The sequence below is a fragment of the Plecotus auritus genome, assembly GCF_963455305.1.
Source record: "Plecotus auritus genome assembly, chromosome: 7".
NCBI lineage: Eukaryota > Metazoa > Chordata > Mammalia > Chiroptera > Vespertilionidae > Plecotus > Plecotus auritus.
The window spans coordinates 94,108,225-94,121,624 of NC_137774.1; the positions used below are offsets into that span (position 1 = coordinate 94,108,225).

Consider the following 13,400-nt stretch of genomic DNA (forward strand, 5'->3'; position numbering starts at 1 on the left):
AGAATGAGAAAAGAGTGAATGGGGGAATTTCGTAAGATGCAGTGTAGACGTGAGGTGGCTAATGGCTGTGAGACTAATCCGTCAACCCCATAATAGAGACTGAGGAGTGGACAAGGGTCCCAGCGAATTCGGAGGGCAGAATAAGTGGCCCCAGTGTCGATTAAAAGGAGATTGGCTTACCTGCCACCACAGTCATTACCCGAGGCTCTGTCCTGGTGATGTAAATCTGTGGGGCCCTGTCAGGGCCTGGGCAGCTTCTTCGGTGGCCAGTCCCAGGAGGTCCGGGAGCTCCAAACCAGGTCCAGAGGGTGGCCATGCTGGACTGGCTGAGACCTGAACCGGAGGGCCAGACTACAGTCTGATTTCCAGTGGCCTTCCCTTCCGCACCTTGGGCAGGGCCCAGGCGGGGGTGGGGGTCTCGAGTTTGAGCAGGACTTGGCTCAGTGTCCTTCCTTGCTGCATTTGAAGCATGGGCCCAGAGGAGGCTTAGCCCCTGACTTACCCGAAGTTGGAGGACCGGCACTTCGTTTGGGGTTCATGAGAGCGGTGGCTAGGAGCTGGAAGGCCTCCTACTGGGCCTCAGCCTTGGCCTGATCTCGCCTTTGATTTTGGATTTGGGTCTCCTTGTCTCTATTATTAAAGACCTTAAAGGCAAGATTAATGAGGTCTTTTTGAGGGGTTTGTGGAACTGTATCTATTTTTTGAAGTTGCGGAGTATGTCGGGGGAGCAAAGGTGGTCAGGTCAGTGGAAAAAGAAACCTGAGATGCCTCTCAATCTGTGAGGCTGGACATAGAGAATGGGACGTGGACTCAGACTATGCCCTCAGTTCCTGTGCCTCCCTCAGGGTAGAATGGATGTGGGAATAGAAGAAGCTGTTGCGGAAGGCAGTCTTGGGTGGCCTGAGAATGAGTGTTAGATGGGAAAGGCTGTTTTGGAGCTCACGTTCTCAGGATTTGGAAGATCAGAGAGTGAGAAGGGAATGGCCAGCCACCTGTGAATTTGGTTGCTGGCGGTCAGGGGGGCAGAGATTAGGCGAGAGCACAGGGGAAGGAGGGCGGTTAGAATTCTCAGAGGGTAGCGGGCGGGGTGCGGATTCTGCGGCAGGGTTGTAAGGGGCGGTGGTGAGAGTGAGACAGGTGGAGAGGAATGATCCGCTGGGTTGAAAGAGCAGTCAGAAGACAGAGAAAGGGGCTGAGGACAGGTTTGAGAGGGCAAAGAGGACTTTGCCAGGAGGATCTGATGGGTGGAACATGAGGAGTAAAGCGAGGGGCGAGAGTGGCAGGTGGTGGGGGGCGGGGGAGGGGGGTTGGACTGAGAGGTTCCCATGACGGGAGGGAAAGGGCCACCGAGAAGTTGGGGAAGGAATAAGAAGCGTCCTTCTTTTCCCTCTGCCAACCTGTAAAAAAAGGATGAGAGAAGGTTGCAAGGTCATCACCCTGAGACCTTTCCCGTGGAGTAGAGCAGAGTTTTCCCGGCCAGGTACCTGGGCTTTCATAGTCGGGAAAACTCTGAGGCCCTTCCAGGTCAAGGGAACCAGGGAGGGGGGGCGGGGAGGGCAAGTCCCTGAAGCCTACCGGTTAGAAGGAAGCGACGAGATTCCCACGTGTCCTGGTACGGCAGGGTTCGAGAAGTGTTCTGAGCAGGCCAGTCAACTCAGAACCATGCCACCGAGCAGAGCCAGAGCAGGAGTCAGAAGCTCGGGGCTAGGTCCGAGGATCGTCCACGCTCACCCAGGTTTTGGCACCAGATGAAAGATGAGACAGAGGGCCGGAGACCAGGACACAGGCTTTATTAGAGGAGAAGGACCCTGCCGGGCTACCTTCCAAAGGAAGAGAGCACATGTGCAGGAGTGAACACGCCTTTTGAGGGGAGGAATGGGAAGGGATGGGGCTTAGGGTACTCGGCTCGCACTGATTGGTGGTTTCATATAAGACACATGATTAGGCACTTAGGTACTTAGGAATCGGGGGCTTAGGGTATTTGGCAGGTGCTGATTGGTGGTTCAATGCACAGTCCATATAAGATGCCTGGTTAGGTGCTCAGGAATGTCCAGACCGCAGGTGCAGTTTACATCATACTCTGTCCATCAGTTGGGGGAAGGGAGGATCTATCATTTACAAATTCAAGTTTAGTGGCAACCCTGCATTGAGCAAGTCTATCAGTACCATTTTTCCAACACCATTTGCTCACTTTGTTTTTCCTCTTTCATATTTTGTAATTCTTGTAATATTTCAAATATTTTCATTATTATTATATACTAGAGGCCCGATGCACGAAATTTATGCAAGAGTAGGCCTTCCTTCCCCTGGCTGCCGGCACCGGCTTCCCTCTCTGACATCCAGAACCCGGGCTTCCCTCCGGCCGCTGGCAGGCACCTGGGACCCAGGCTTCTCTCAGAGCCCCAGCTTCATCCAGATGGTTGTCTGGAAGGACATCCGTTCTAATTAGCATAATACGCTTTTATTATTATAAACTAGAGGCCCGGTGCACGAAATTTGTGCATGGGAAGGGGAGGGTCCCCTCAGCCCAGCCTGCATGCTCTCTAATCCGCTACCCCTCGGGGGATGTCCGACTGCCGGTTTAGACCTGATCCCGGGGATCAGGCCTAAACTGGCAGTCAGACATCCCTCTCACAATCCTGGACCACTGGCTCCTAAATGCTCACCTGCCTGCCTGCCTGATCGCCCCTCACTGCCCCCCCCCTCTGCTGGCCTGGTTGCCCCCAACTGCCCCCCCTGCCAGCCGGGTCTCCCCATGCAGCCTGGTGCTCAGTCGTTTGGTCGCCCCTCACTAACCCCTCTGCTGGCCGGGTCTCCCCACACAGCCTGTTTGGTTGTCCGTTCGGTTGTGACAGTTGCTTAAGCTTTTAAATAGATAGATGTTATGGTGATCTGTGATCAGTGATCTCTTTTGTCCTATATAATAAAAACCTAATATGCTAAGTATCCAGTCATCCGGTCGTCCATTCAACCAATCAAAGTGTAATATGCTAATGATATGCTGGCTCACTATGACATTCACTGACCACCAGGTGGCAGACATTCCAACTAGTAGGTTAGCTTGCTGCTGGGGTCCGGTCGATGGGGACTGAACGAGAGGGGCCAGACATGCCTTGGAGCCCTCCTGCAGTTCCTCCCCGGCTGGCCAACCTCCCACATTGCTCCCTGGCCCTGATCGTGCACTGGTGGGGTCCCTCGGCCTGGCCTGCACCCTCTCGCAATCTGGGACCCCTCAGAGGATGTTGGAGAGCCAGTTTTGGCCCAATCCCACAAGCCAGGCGGAGGGACCCCACTGGTGCACGAATTCATAAACTGTAACCATATAAGATGGTGAACTTAATCGATAAATGTATATATACCTGCTCCATTAACTAGCCATTCCCCTATCTCTTTATCCTCAGGACTCCCTATTCCCTGAGACACAATAATATTGAAATTAGGCCAGTTAATAACTCTACAATGGTCTCTAAGTATTTAAGTGAAAGGAAAACTTATAAATAAAAAGCTAGAAATGATTAAGCTTCTCAAACGTTAAGACAGGCCAAAAGCTAAGCTTCATCCACCAAACAGCCAATTTGTGAATGGGAAGGAAAAGTTTTTGAAGAAAATTAAAAGTGCTACTCCAGTGAGCACATGAATGATAAGAAACTAAAACAGCCTTATTGCTGATATGGAGAAGGTTTTAGTGGCCTGAATAGAAGATTCAACCAGCTACAGCATTCCCTTCCAGTGGTCGGCAAACTCATTAGTCAACAGAGCCAAATATCAAAAGTACAATGATTGAAATTTCTTTTGAGAGCCAAATTTTTTAAACTTAAACTTCTTCTAACGCCACTTCTTCAAAATAGACTCGCCCAGGCCATGGTATTTTGTGGAAGAGCCACACTCAAGGGACCAAAGAGCCGCATGTGGCTCGCGAGCTGTAGTTTGCAGACCACTGCCTTAAGCAAAAGAGTATCCAGAGCAAGTCCCTAACTTTCTTCAATTCTATGAAGGCTGAGAGAGTTGAGGAAGCTGTAGAAGGAACGTTTGAAGCTAGCAGAAGTTGGTTCATGAGGTTTAAGGAAAGAAGCTGTTTCCATAATATAAAAGTACAAAGTGAAGCAACAAGTGTTGAGGTAGAAGCTGCAGTAAGTTATTCAGAAGATCTTGCTAAGATAATTAATGAAGGTGGCTACACCAAAATACAGATTTTTAATGTAGATGAAGGTCATGTATTAGAAGAAGATGCTGATTTTCATAGCTAGAGATAAGTCAATGCCTGGCTTTAGAACTTCAAAGGACAGAATGGCTTTCTTGTTATGGACTAAATATGATTTCAACCTTATTAAATTTATTGAGACTTGTTTTGTGCCCTAACATGTGGTCTATCCTAGAAAATATTCCATGTCCACTTGAAAAGAATGTATATCCTACTGCTTTGGGGTAAAATGCTCTGAAAAAATATCAATTAAATCCCTTTGAGAGTTAGGAACTTGCTCTGGATACACTTTGGCTTAAGGCAGTGGTCTGCAAACTGCGGCTCGCGAGCCACATGCGGCTCTTTGGCCCCTTGATTGTGGCTCTTCCACAAAATACCATGGCCTGGGCGAGTCTATTTTGAAGAAGTGGCGTTAGAAGAAGTTTAAGTTTAAAAAATTTGGCTCTCAAAAGAAATCTCAATCGTTGTATTTTTGATATTTGGCTCTGTTGACTAATGAGTTTGCCGACCACTGGAAGGGAATGCTGTAGCTGGTGACTTTAAGTTGAAGCCAGTGCTCATTTATCATTCCCAAATTCCCAGGGCCTTTAAGAATTATGCTAAATCTATTCTACCTGTACTCCATAAATGGAACAATAAAGGCTGATGACAGCACATCTGTTTAAAACATGATTTACTGAATATTTTAAGACCACTGTTAAGATCTTAGTTTAATTTTTTTATAAACTTTTTTCTCATATAAATTAGGCAGAGGAGATGAGAGGATCACTCAGTATCACACATTAGCAACACAAACATGATATGGTTGATTTTCTATTGATAGCCCCAAACTAAATCATAATATTGGTATACTTATATTTTTTTAGTAAAAGTATATTGTTAAGGAATTAACATTTCATTTCAGTTTTTAGAATATCAAAACTTTTCTGAGCACCAAATGGCTAGGTTGTGAATCCTAGCCACTTTTAATCCACTAAAGACTAGTGGGAATGTATCAGCCAGAGTAGCAAGTATTTTTTTTTTTTTTTCTAAACCAGAGTACTATATCTGTCATCCTGCAGTATTACCTATGCTGTTGTAAACAGAATTTAAAGTGGTATTAAAAAACCTCTTGTTATGCAATTTTTTATCTGTTTGTATATCTTACTATAGATTATGTACAAGCAACATCTAAATAAAATTATATTTTTAATTCTAAAAAAAAAAGACATAGTGTATCTGAATGAATAAGAAAACACAACCCCAAATCTCTGGGACACAGTGAAAGCAGTCCTAAGAGGGAAACTCATATATATGTTGTCTACAATTGACCCACCTCAGAACAAAAGACACATACAGACTGAAAGCAAAGAGACGGAAAAATATATTTTATGCAAACAGAAATGAAAAAAATCTGGAGTAGCAATATTTCTATCATATAAAATAGACTAGAACAAAAGCTATAATAAGAGACAATGAAGGACATTACATAATTATAAAGGGATCAATCTAACAAGAGGATATAATCCTTGTAAACATTTATGCACCCTACATAAGAGCACCTAAATATATAAAGCACATCTTGATGGACATAAAGGGAGAGATCAGCAATGTTTCAGTCATAGTAGGATTTTAATTATCCTTGACATTACTGGATATATCTTCCAGACAGAAAATCAACAAGGAAACAGTGGCCTTAAATGACACATTAGACCAGATGGATTTAATTGATATTTTTTCAGAGCATTTTACCCCAAAGCAGGAGGATATACATTCTTTTCAAGTGGACATGGAATATTTTCTAGGATAGACCACATGTTAGGGCACAAAACAAGTCTCAATAAATTTAATAAGGTTGAAATCATATCAAGCATCTTTTGTGACCACAATGGTATGAAGCTAGAAATCAATTACAAGAAAAAACTGAAAAGACACAAAGACATGGAGGCTAAATAACAAAGACATGGAGGCTACAAAACAATGAATGAGTTAACAATAAAATCAAGAAAAAAATCAAAGATACCTTGAGACAAATGAAAATGAAAACACAACAACCTCAAATCTATGGGACACAGTGAAAGCAGTCCCAAGAGGAAAACTCATAACAATACAGGCTTACCCGAGGAAACAAGAAAAATATAATGTAAACAATCTTACCTTACACATAAAGGCACTAGAAAAAGAACAACAAACAATATCCAAAGTGAGTAGAAGTAAGACAAAAATGAAGATAAGAGTGGAAATAAAAAAAATAGAGTCTAAAAATATACAAAAGATCAATGAAACCAAGAGCTGGTTCTTTCAAAAGGTGAAAAGGATTGATAAACCTAAACCAGACTCATCCAGAGAGAGAGAGAGAGAGGATCCAAATAAATAAAATCAGAAATGAAAGAGAATAACTGACACTACAGAAATACAAAAGATTATGTAAAAATATTATGAACAACTATATGTCAGTAAGTTGGACAATCTGAAAGAAATGAATAAATTCCTAGAAATACACAATCTTTCCAAACTGAACCAAGAAGAAACAAAATCTGAACAGAACAATTATAACCAACAAAACTGAAACAATAATAAAAAAAAAGCTCCCAACAAGCAAAAGTCTGGACCAGATGGCTTCACAGGTGAATTTTACCAAACACTCAAAGAAGAATTAACACCTATCCTTCTCAAACTATTCCAAAAAAGTCAAGAGGAGGGAAGACTCCCAAGCTCATTTCACGAGGCCAGCATTATCCTAATTCCAAAACCAGATAAATCACTACAAAGAAAGTAAATTCTGCCCTGCCAGAGTGCTCAGTGGTTTAGTGTTGACCTATGAATCAGAAGGTCACGGTTCAATTCCTGGTCAGGGTACATGCCCAGGTTGCAGACTCCATCCCCAGAGTGGGGTGTGCAGGAGGCAGCTAATCAGTGATTCTCTCTCAACATTGATGCTTCTATCTCTCACTCCCTTAACCTTCCTCTCTGAAATAAATAAAAAATATATTTTTTAAAAAAGAAAGTACATTATGATGAATATAGATACAAACATCCTCAATAAAGTATTAGCAAGCTGAATTCAGCAGTACATTAAAAAGATAATACACTGTGATTAAGTGGGATTTATTCCTGGGATGTAAGGTTGGTACAATATCTGCAAGTCAATTAACATGATATACCACATAAGCAAAGTTTAGGATAACAATCATATGATCATATCAATAGGTGCAAAAAAATCCAGCACCCATTTATGATAAAACTCTCAGCAAAATGGGAATAGAGGGAACATACCTCAACATAATAAAGGCCATATATGACAAACCCCAAGTTAACATCATATTCAATGGAGAGAAAGACTAAAGGTGTTTCCCTTAAAATCAGGAATAAGACTGGGATGTCCACTTTCATCAATCATTCTTATTCAACATAGTACAGAAATCCTAGCCACAGCAATCAGGCAAGAAGAAATAAAAGGCATCCAAATTGAAAAGGAAGAAGTAAAACTGTCATTATTTGCAGATGACATGATACAGTATATAGAGAACCCTAAAGATTTCACACACACACACACACAAACTATTAGAACTAATAAATGAATTTAGGAAAGTAGCAGGAGACAATACTTTATTAAAATATAAAAAGAATGAAATCTTACTATTTACAACAACAAAGATAGACCTAGAAAGTATTATGGTAAGTGAAATAAATCAATTAGAGAAAGACAAATACCATATAATTCCATTTATCATATACCTAGAATCTAAAGAACAAAATGAACGAACAAACAAAATAGAAGCAGACGCTAGATACAAAGAACAGATTGATGGTTGCCAAATGGGAGAGGTCTGGGGATGAAAAGATGAAGGGTTTTAGAAGTACAAATTGGTAGTTATAAAACGGTCACCTGGATAGGAAATATAGTCAGTAATATTGTAATAAATATGTACAGTGCCAGGTGGGTACTGGAAATATTGGGAGGAACATTGTAAAATATAAGATTGTCTAAACACCACGCTGTACATCTGAAACGGACACAAATTTTTTAATAAAAGAAACTTACAAAAAAAAGGAATTAATAGGACACAAAGAACAGAAAAATAATTAAAACATGAGAGGGAAAGTTGAAAGAAAATGGGGTATCAGGAAACTTTTAATCTGTTTGTAGGCTCTGCAACATTTCAGCTAGCTATGTGTTTTTGAAGAGGTCATAACCTTTCTGGGCCTCATATCTTCATTTGTAAAATAAAGAGGTTGAGAAGGAAAAAAAAAGAAACTTGCAAACTAAGAACACATGGCTAAACTGGGGTCATATTGCCTCAACATTACCCAAAATTGAAGTGCTACAATGTGATAGAGCTGAGTGGTGGGAGTTTTGTATTTTCCTTGTATTCCTCTGTAATTTGAAATTTTCATAAATAGCATAGATACACACACCTTTACTTTTTAAAAAATTGATTTTAGAGAGAGATTGAGAGAGAAACATCGATGTGAGAAACATCATTCTGTTGCTTCTTGCACCTTTTGGTGTATGGGACAATACTCCAACCCACTGGGCCACACTGGCCAGGGCCTGTAGTGTCCCACGTTTGGGCTCCAGTTTGTAGTGAACCCCTTTCCACGTCCCGCGTGGCTCAGGGTTCAGGTTCAGGGTTCGGGCTCTGGAGGAGGCTACATGCAAATGAGAGAGACTAGAAAATATTAATTTGAAAATATGGGGGTGGGGGGCCAGGCGGGAGCCCAACTCAAGGGGAAGGACTTCACCTTGCTCCGGCCTAGCGATCCCTTTTATTAAGACTATGGGATACACCCATAGCCTTTAGGCAGGCAATTCCAATAATGGCCAATCAGCAAGAATTTACATAAAACTAGAAGGTGGAAGTTGCTTCAGCTACCATTGTCTCAACTAGACAGTGAGTGGTTGGCTCTGACCTTTCAGAGCTTCAAGGTTGACCAGCCTTCCGGGTTCCTTGTCCACACCTCTCTGCTAGTGAAGGCAATGGGCGGCTTCCAACAAGGGCCCACACCTATCTTTTGTAGGTATTATTGCTTCTCTCTTCAAAATGAATGTCTAAATTTTTAGAATGAGTAAGTTTAAAGAAAAATGTTAAGTAAAAAATAGTGTAGACAGGATATGGACATGGCAAAATCATATGAAATTCCTAGTGCATGACTGGAGGTTAGGAAATTCTGGTATGGTTTGTACTGTCCCTTTTTACTCCACCTGATTCAGTCTTAGAATCTAATTTGAAGTTCAAATAACAATGTTGACCATTGTTGTTGTTTTCTTTTTTATTGTTTAAGGTATTACATATATCTCCTCCTCTCCCCCCCTCATTGACCCCTCCCCAGCCACTCCCACCCTAGATTGATCATTGTTTTGGCATATTTGTATTTCTCTTCAGATTTGATATTCCAGCTCTCTATTTAACCTTATATTATTTCATAGTATGTATTTCAGGGCGGTGGGCATCGACACGCTAAAATCCACTCTGACTCTGGCAGACCTCAGTCACCTCTCCGTCACAACCTCTGGAATAACCCATGCTGACACTCTCAGACAGATAGATGCCCTCTCCTCCTGTTGCAGAAAACCGGAATAATCAAACAATGCAGGAGAGTTTGGAGTCACACTTTATTCACCGCGGTGGGCTTAGAGAAAATGAATTCAAATTCTAAGCAAAGCTGCAAGCAGGACTTCCCTTTTTATTAAGGAGCCAGTCCTCTGTGCGATTAGTGGTGATCTCGCTGCTGTCTTTGAAAACAAACACAGTTCTAAAAATTTTGGGCACATCTAGTCTCTGGCCTTCAAGGTCAGACAGCTAAAATTATGGGCATACCTAGTCTCTGGCCTACCAGGTCAGACAGCTAAGTTTATGGTCCTCATTATTCAAGCATGCTAAAGCAGGCTAGACAGCAAAGTTACCTTTATAGAATAAGAGGCCGTCTAAGAAAAACAGCAGAGAATTCCAAACAGCAGTTTTTACAAAATAGGGGTTTTCCTTCTCACTCCCTCACGCTAAAGTCCTCCTGTTATGCAGGGGTGGGAAATCTCTGGACCTTGAGCTACATCGGCCCATGAAACCATTCGGTCTGGCCCTGCTGAGGCACTAAGGGCCAGTTAATTAAATGTTTGACCAAATATAGTAGGCTCATTTTTAAGTGGATAATTTCTTATGGCCCCCGAATGATGTACAAATATCCAAATGGCCCTTGGCAGAAGAAAAGTTTCCCCATCCCTGCTTCTGGAGATATGATATATCAATAGAAGAACTACAATTAACACCAAATATATTTTATGAAAATTTACAAGTGAATGACAACATGTGTTCTCTCATTGATGTTTTGGGGGGTGTGGTGAAATATTATCTAAACCAATTGTGAAAGAGGTCATAGCGCAAAGACTCAGAGGCACCCGTGGCATCCCAGAATGGAATCTTACTGGAAGCTGCTCACAGGAGGCTGCAATTGTTTCAAAGTCCAGAAAAAGAGACTCTAAATTCTGGGGGAAACCTAGGACTTAGAAAGGTGGCCTTTGAAAGACACAGGGTCTGGAATAGGTTATAGTATCAGGCAGAACATGTACCTCTCTTGGAAAGTTACAAGAAGTAACTCAGTAACTTAACAAGACCTATTAAATTTTTATTTTATATTCCACCTAGATCCATGGTTCTTCCTGGTTATTTCAGAGAAAAATCTACACTGCCATGGGTTCATTCATGGGGCAACGCAAGATTCTGACTGTGGTGTTGGTCTTTCTGGCTTGGGTGAGTACTACCCTTGCTCCACTACCTCTTGTCCCTGGCTCATTTGTTCTCACCTTGTGCAACCTCAAGTTTGAATTGATTACTGCCTGAAATCCAGGAGAAGGGACTGAGGGAGCTCTCAGTTTCCTTCTCTCTGCCCCAGTGTGACTCCAGCAGCCGCAATTGCAAGGTGAAACCTCACCCTTAGGAGAAGGTGTTGGGGTCTATTAAGGAATTAGAAACACAAACCCAGAAGAGATTGTTCCAGGGAAATCCCATGGAGGGGAAGGGGAGCAATTCACATTGTTCTTAGCTCTCTAACCCTTTCTGTCACCGTGTATGAGAAAGAGATAGAAGTCTGTGGTGTCCAGTCCTGCTTTTTAAGCACAGAAAAAGTCAGGGATTCAAGAAAAAAATCCCTGTCCAAAAGAAGAGTGGGCAATTGGCTGGAGTGACCTCTGCGGTGTTCTGGAGAAACTTGGCTGTGACAAGAAGCTATGAATACCTGTAAGAGAAGGCATTTCCCTGTTTGTCCATAGATCATAACTGGAGTTTGGGGGCTTAATGTAGCTATAGGTGCATTTTGTTTGGCCTGTTTCAACTCATGCTTAAAACAATTGGTTAGTGAATGGGTTATTGATATTTAAACAGTATGAGATTTCACATGAAAATATGAATTAAAAAGTGGTTCAACCTCAGGACAGCAAGTTCATAAATTGGTCTTTATTCTAAAAGCTTGGAGGGGTTTGGCATGGAAACCCTAATTTCTTAATGTTGACAAAAGAAACGTCCAACCCTGTAGAGAATTTTTCTGAATTTATTTGAGCCAAACTGACAATTGCCAGGAAGCAAAATCTCAATGGATTGAGAAAATGCTCCAGAGAATGGCCATTTTATAGCTTACTTTATACATTAGAATCAAAGGAGGAGACGTTACATGAAAGGGGGGTAGGATTTACGTGAAATTCATTGGTGGTAAATTAGGGAGATGGAAGAAATCAAAGCAGGGAAATCTCTGAGATTGAATAAAGAATAAAACAGAGCTCAACTGACATAGCTCAGTGGTTGAGCATCAACCTATGATGAAGCAGAAGGTCACAGTTCGATTCTTGGTCAGGGCATATGCCCAGGTTGCAGGCTCGATCCCCAGTAGGGGGTGGTGCAGGACACAACCAATTAATGATTCTCTCTCACTGATGTTTTTATCTCTCTCTCCCTCCCCCTCCCTCTGTGAAATCAATAAAAAATTTTTTTTTTTAAAAAAAAGAATAAAATGGAGAGACACATACTTTTTTTAAATTGGTGGGTACAGGATGGTTAACTGTGGCGGGCTGGCAGGGCCATGGCATACTCAGCCCAGGGAGCCTTAATTGCCGCACCAGCTCAGCCAGGTTCAGTGACCCTGAGTGGGGGCGGCTGAAAGGCTTAGAAAAGACAGACAAGAGAATGAAAGCTGGGTCTCGGTGGTGGGACGCTGCTCCCTGATGGGGAGATAGCACCACGGACTACAAGCCATGTCTTTATTTTATAGCCAGATGCCAAGAGGCAAAGTAAGGGCATGGTCAAGATGTTTACAACATTCTCGTGGGTTTCGATCCTACTCAATTACATGTACATGATCAAGCTTTGTTTACTTGCAGCCTATATCACTTAGGCATGTGGGGCCACGTGTTCAGACCATAGGTTCAAGCTTACAACTACAGCTGTTGGCTATAATTGTGCTGGGAGGGCTCTGCCCTCCAAGCTGGGACTTGCACGTGGCCACGAGAGGACTGTGCCCTCTCATCAGTCCAAGACTTGAACCTGTCCAAACACTGTAGCTGCGCCCCACAGTTAACAATTAACACAGCATGTAGACATGGCATTCGGGGAACAAGGTAACAATGAGGGGTTCTGCCTGGCTGGTGTGGCTCAGTGGTTGAGCATTGATCCATGAAGTAGGAGGTCACGGTTGAATTCCCATTCAAGGCACATGCCTAGGTTGTGGGAGGGCAGTGAGCAGGAGGCAGCCAATTGATGATTCTCTCTCACCATTGATGTTTCTATCTCTCTCTCCCTCTCTCTCCCTCTCTTTGAAATTAATAAAAACATATACAAATATTTTTTTTAAAAAAAACAACAAAACGACAGTGAGGGGTTCTGTGGCCTCAGTGGTATGAGGTTGTACGCTGAGAGTTTGGAAAAAGGGGGTTGCTTAAACATTCAAAGGGTATGTTATTTTAATTTTTTCCCCCATTAATCCTCACGCGAGGATATTATTTCCATTAATTTTATTTTTATTTTTTATTTTTTACAAATCAAACTTTTATTATGAGGAGCTGGTTGTACAATATCTAAAAAGAAAGTTAAGGAGAGGGAAGCAGATGACTACTTCCTTCCACCGTGTGTGTGTGTGTGTGTGTGTGTGTGTGTAGAGAGAGAATCTTGGGAAGAGAAGATTGGCAGATGTGTGACAGCATCAAGGGGCAGGCTGAGGCGAGCCAGATCCAGGG

The 13,400-nt window shown here is 42.5% G+C and overlaps 1 protein-coding gene across 3 annotated transcripts in view; it reads left to right on the plus strand.

Moving 5' to 3' along the window:
- LOC308253456 (NXPE family member 3-like) overlaps positions 1-13,400 on the plus strand; it is a 62,176-nt gene that overhangs the window by 12,710 nt on the left and 36,066 nt on the right. For 2 of the 3 annotated variants that reach the window (XM_080678983.1, XM_080678981.1), the window contains exon 2: positions 10,825-10,929. In XM_080678983.1, the coding sequence (XP_080535109.1) occupies positions 10,825-10,929 (105 nt within the window). Of the gene's footprint in view, positions 1-10,595; positions 10,691-10,824; positions 10,930-13,400 lie in introns of those variants that run through there. The other variant, XM_080678982.1, reaches the window with a different exon arrangement.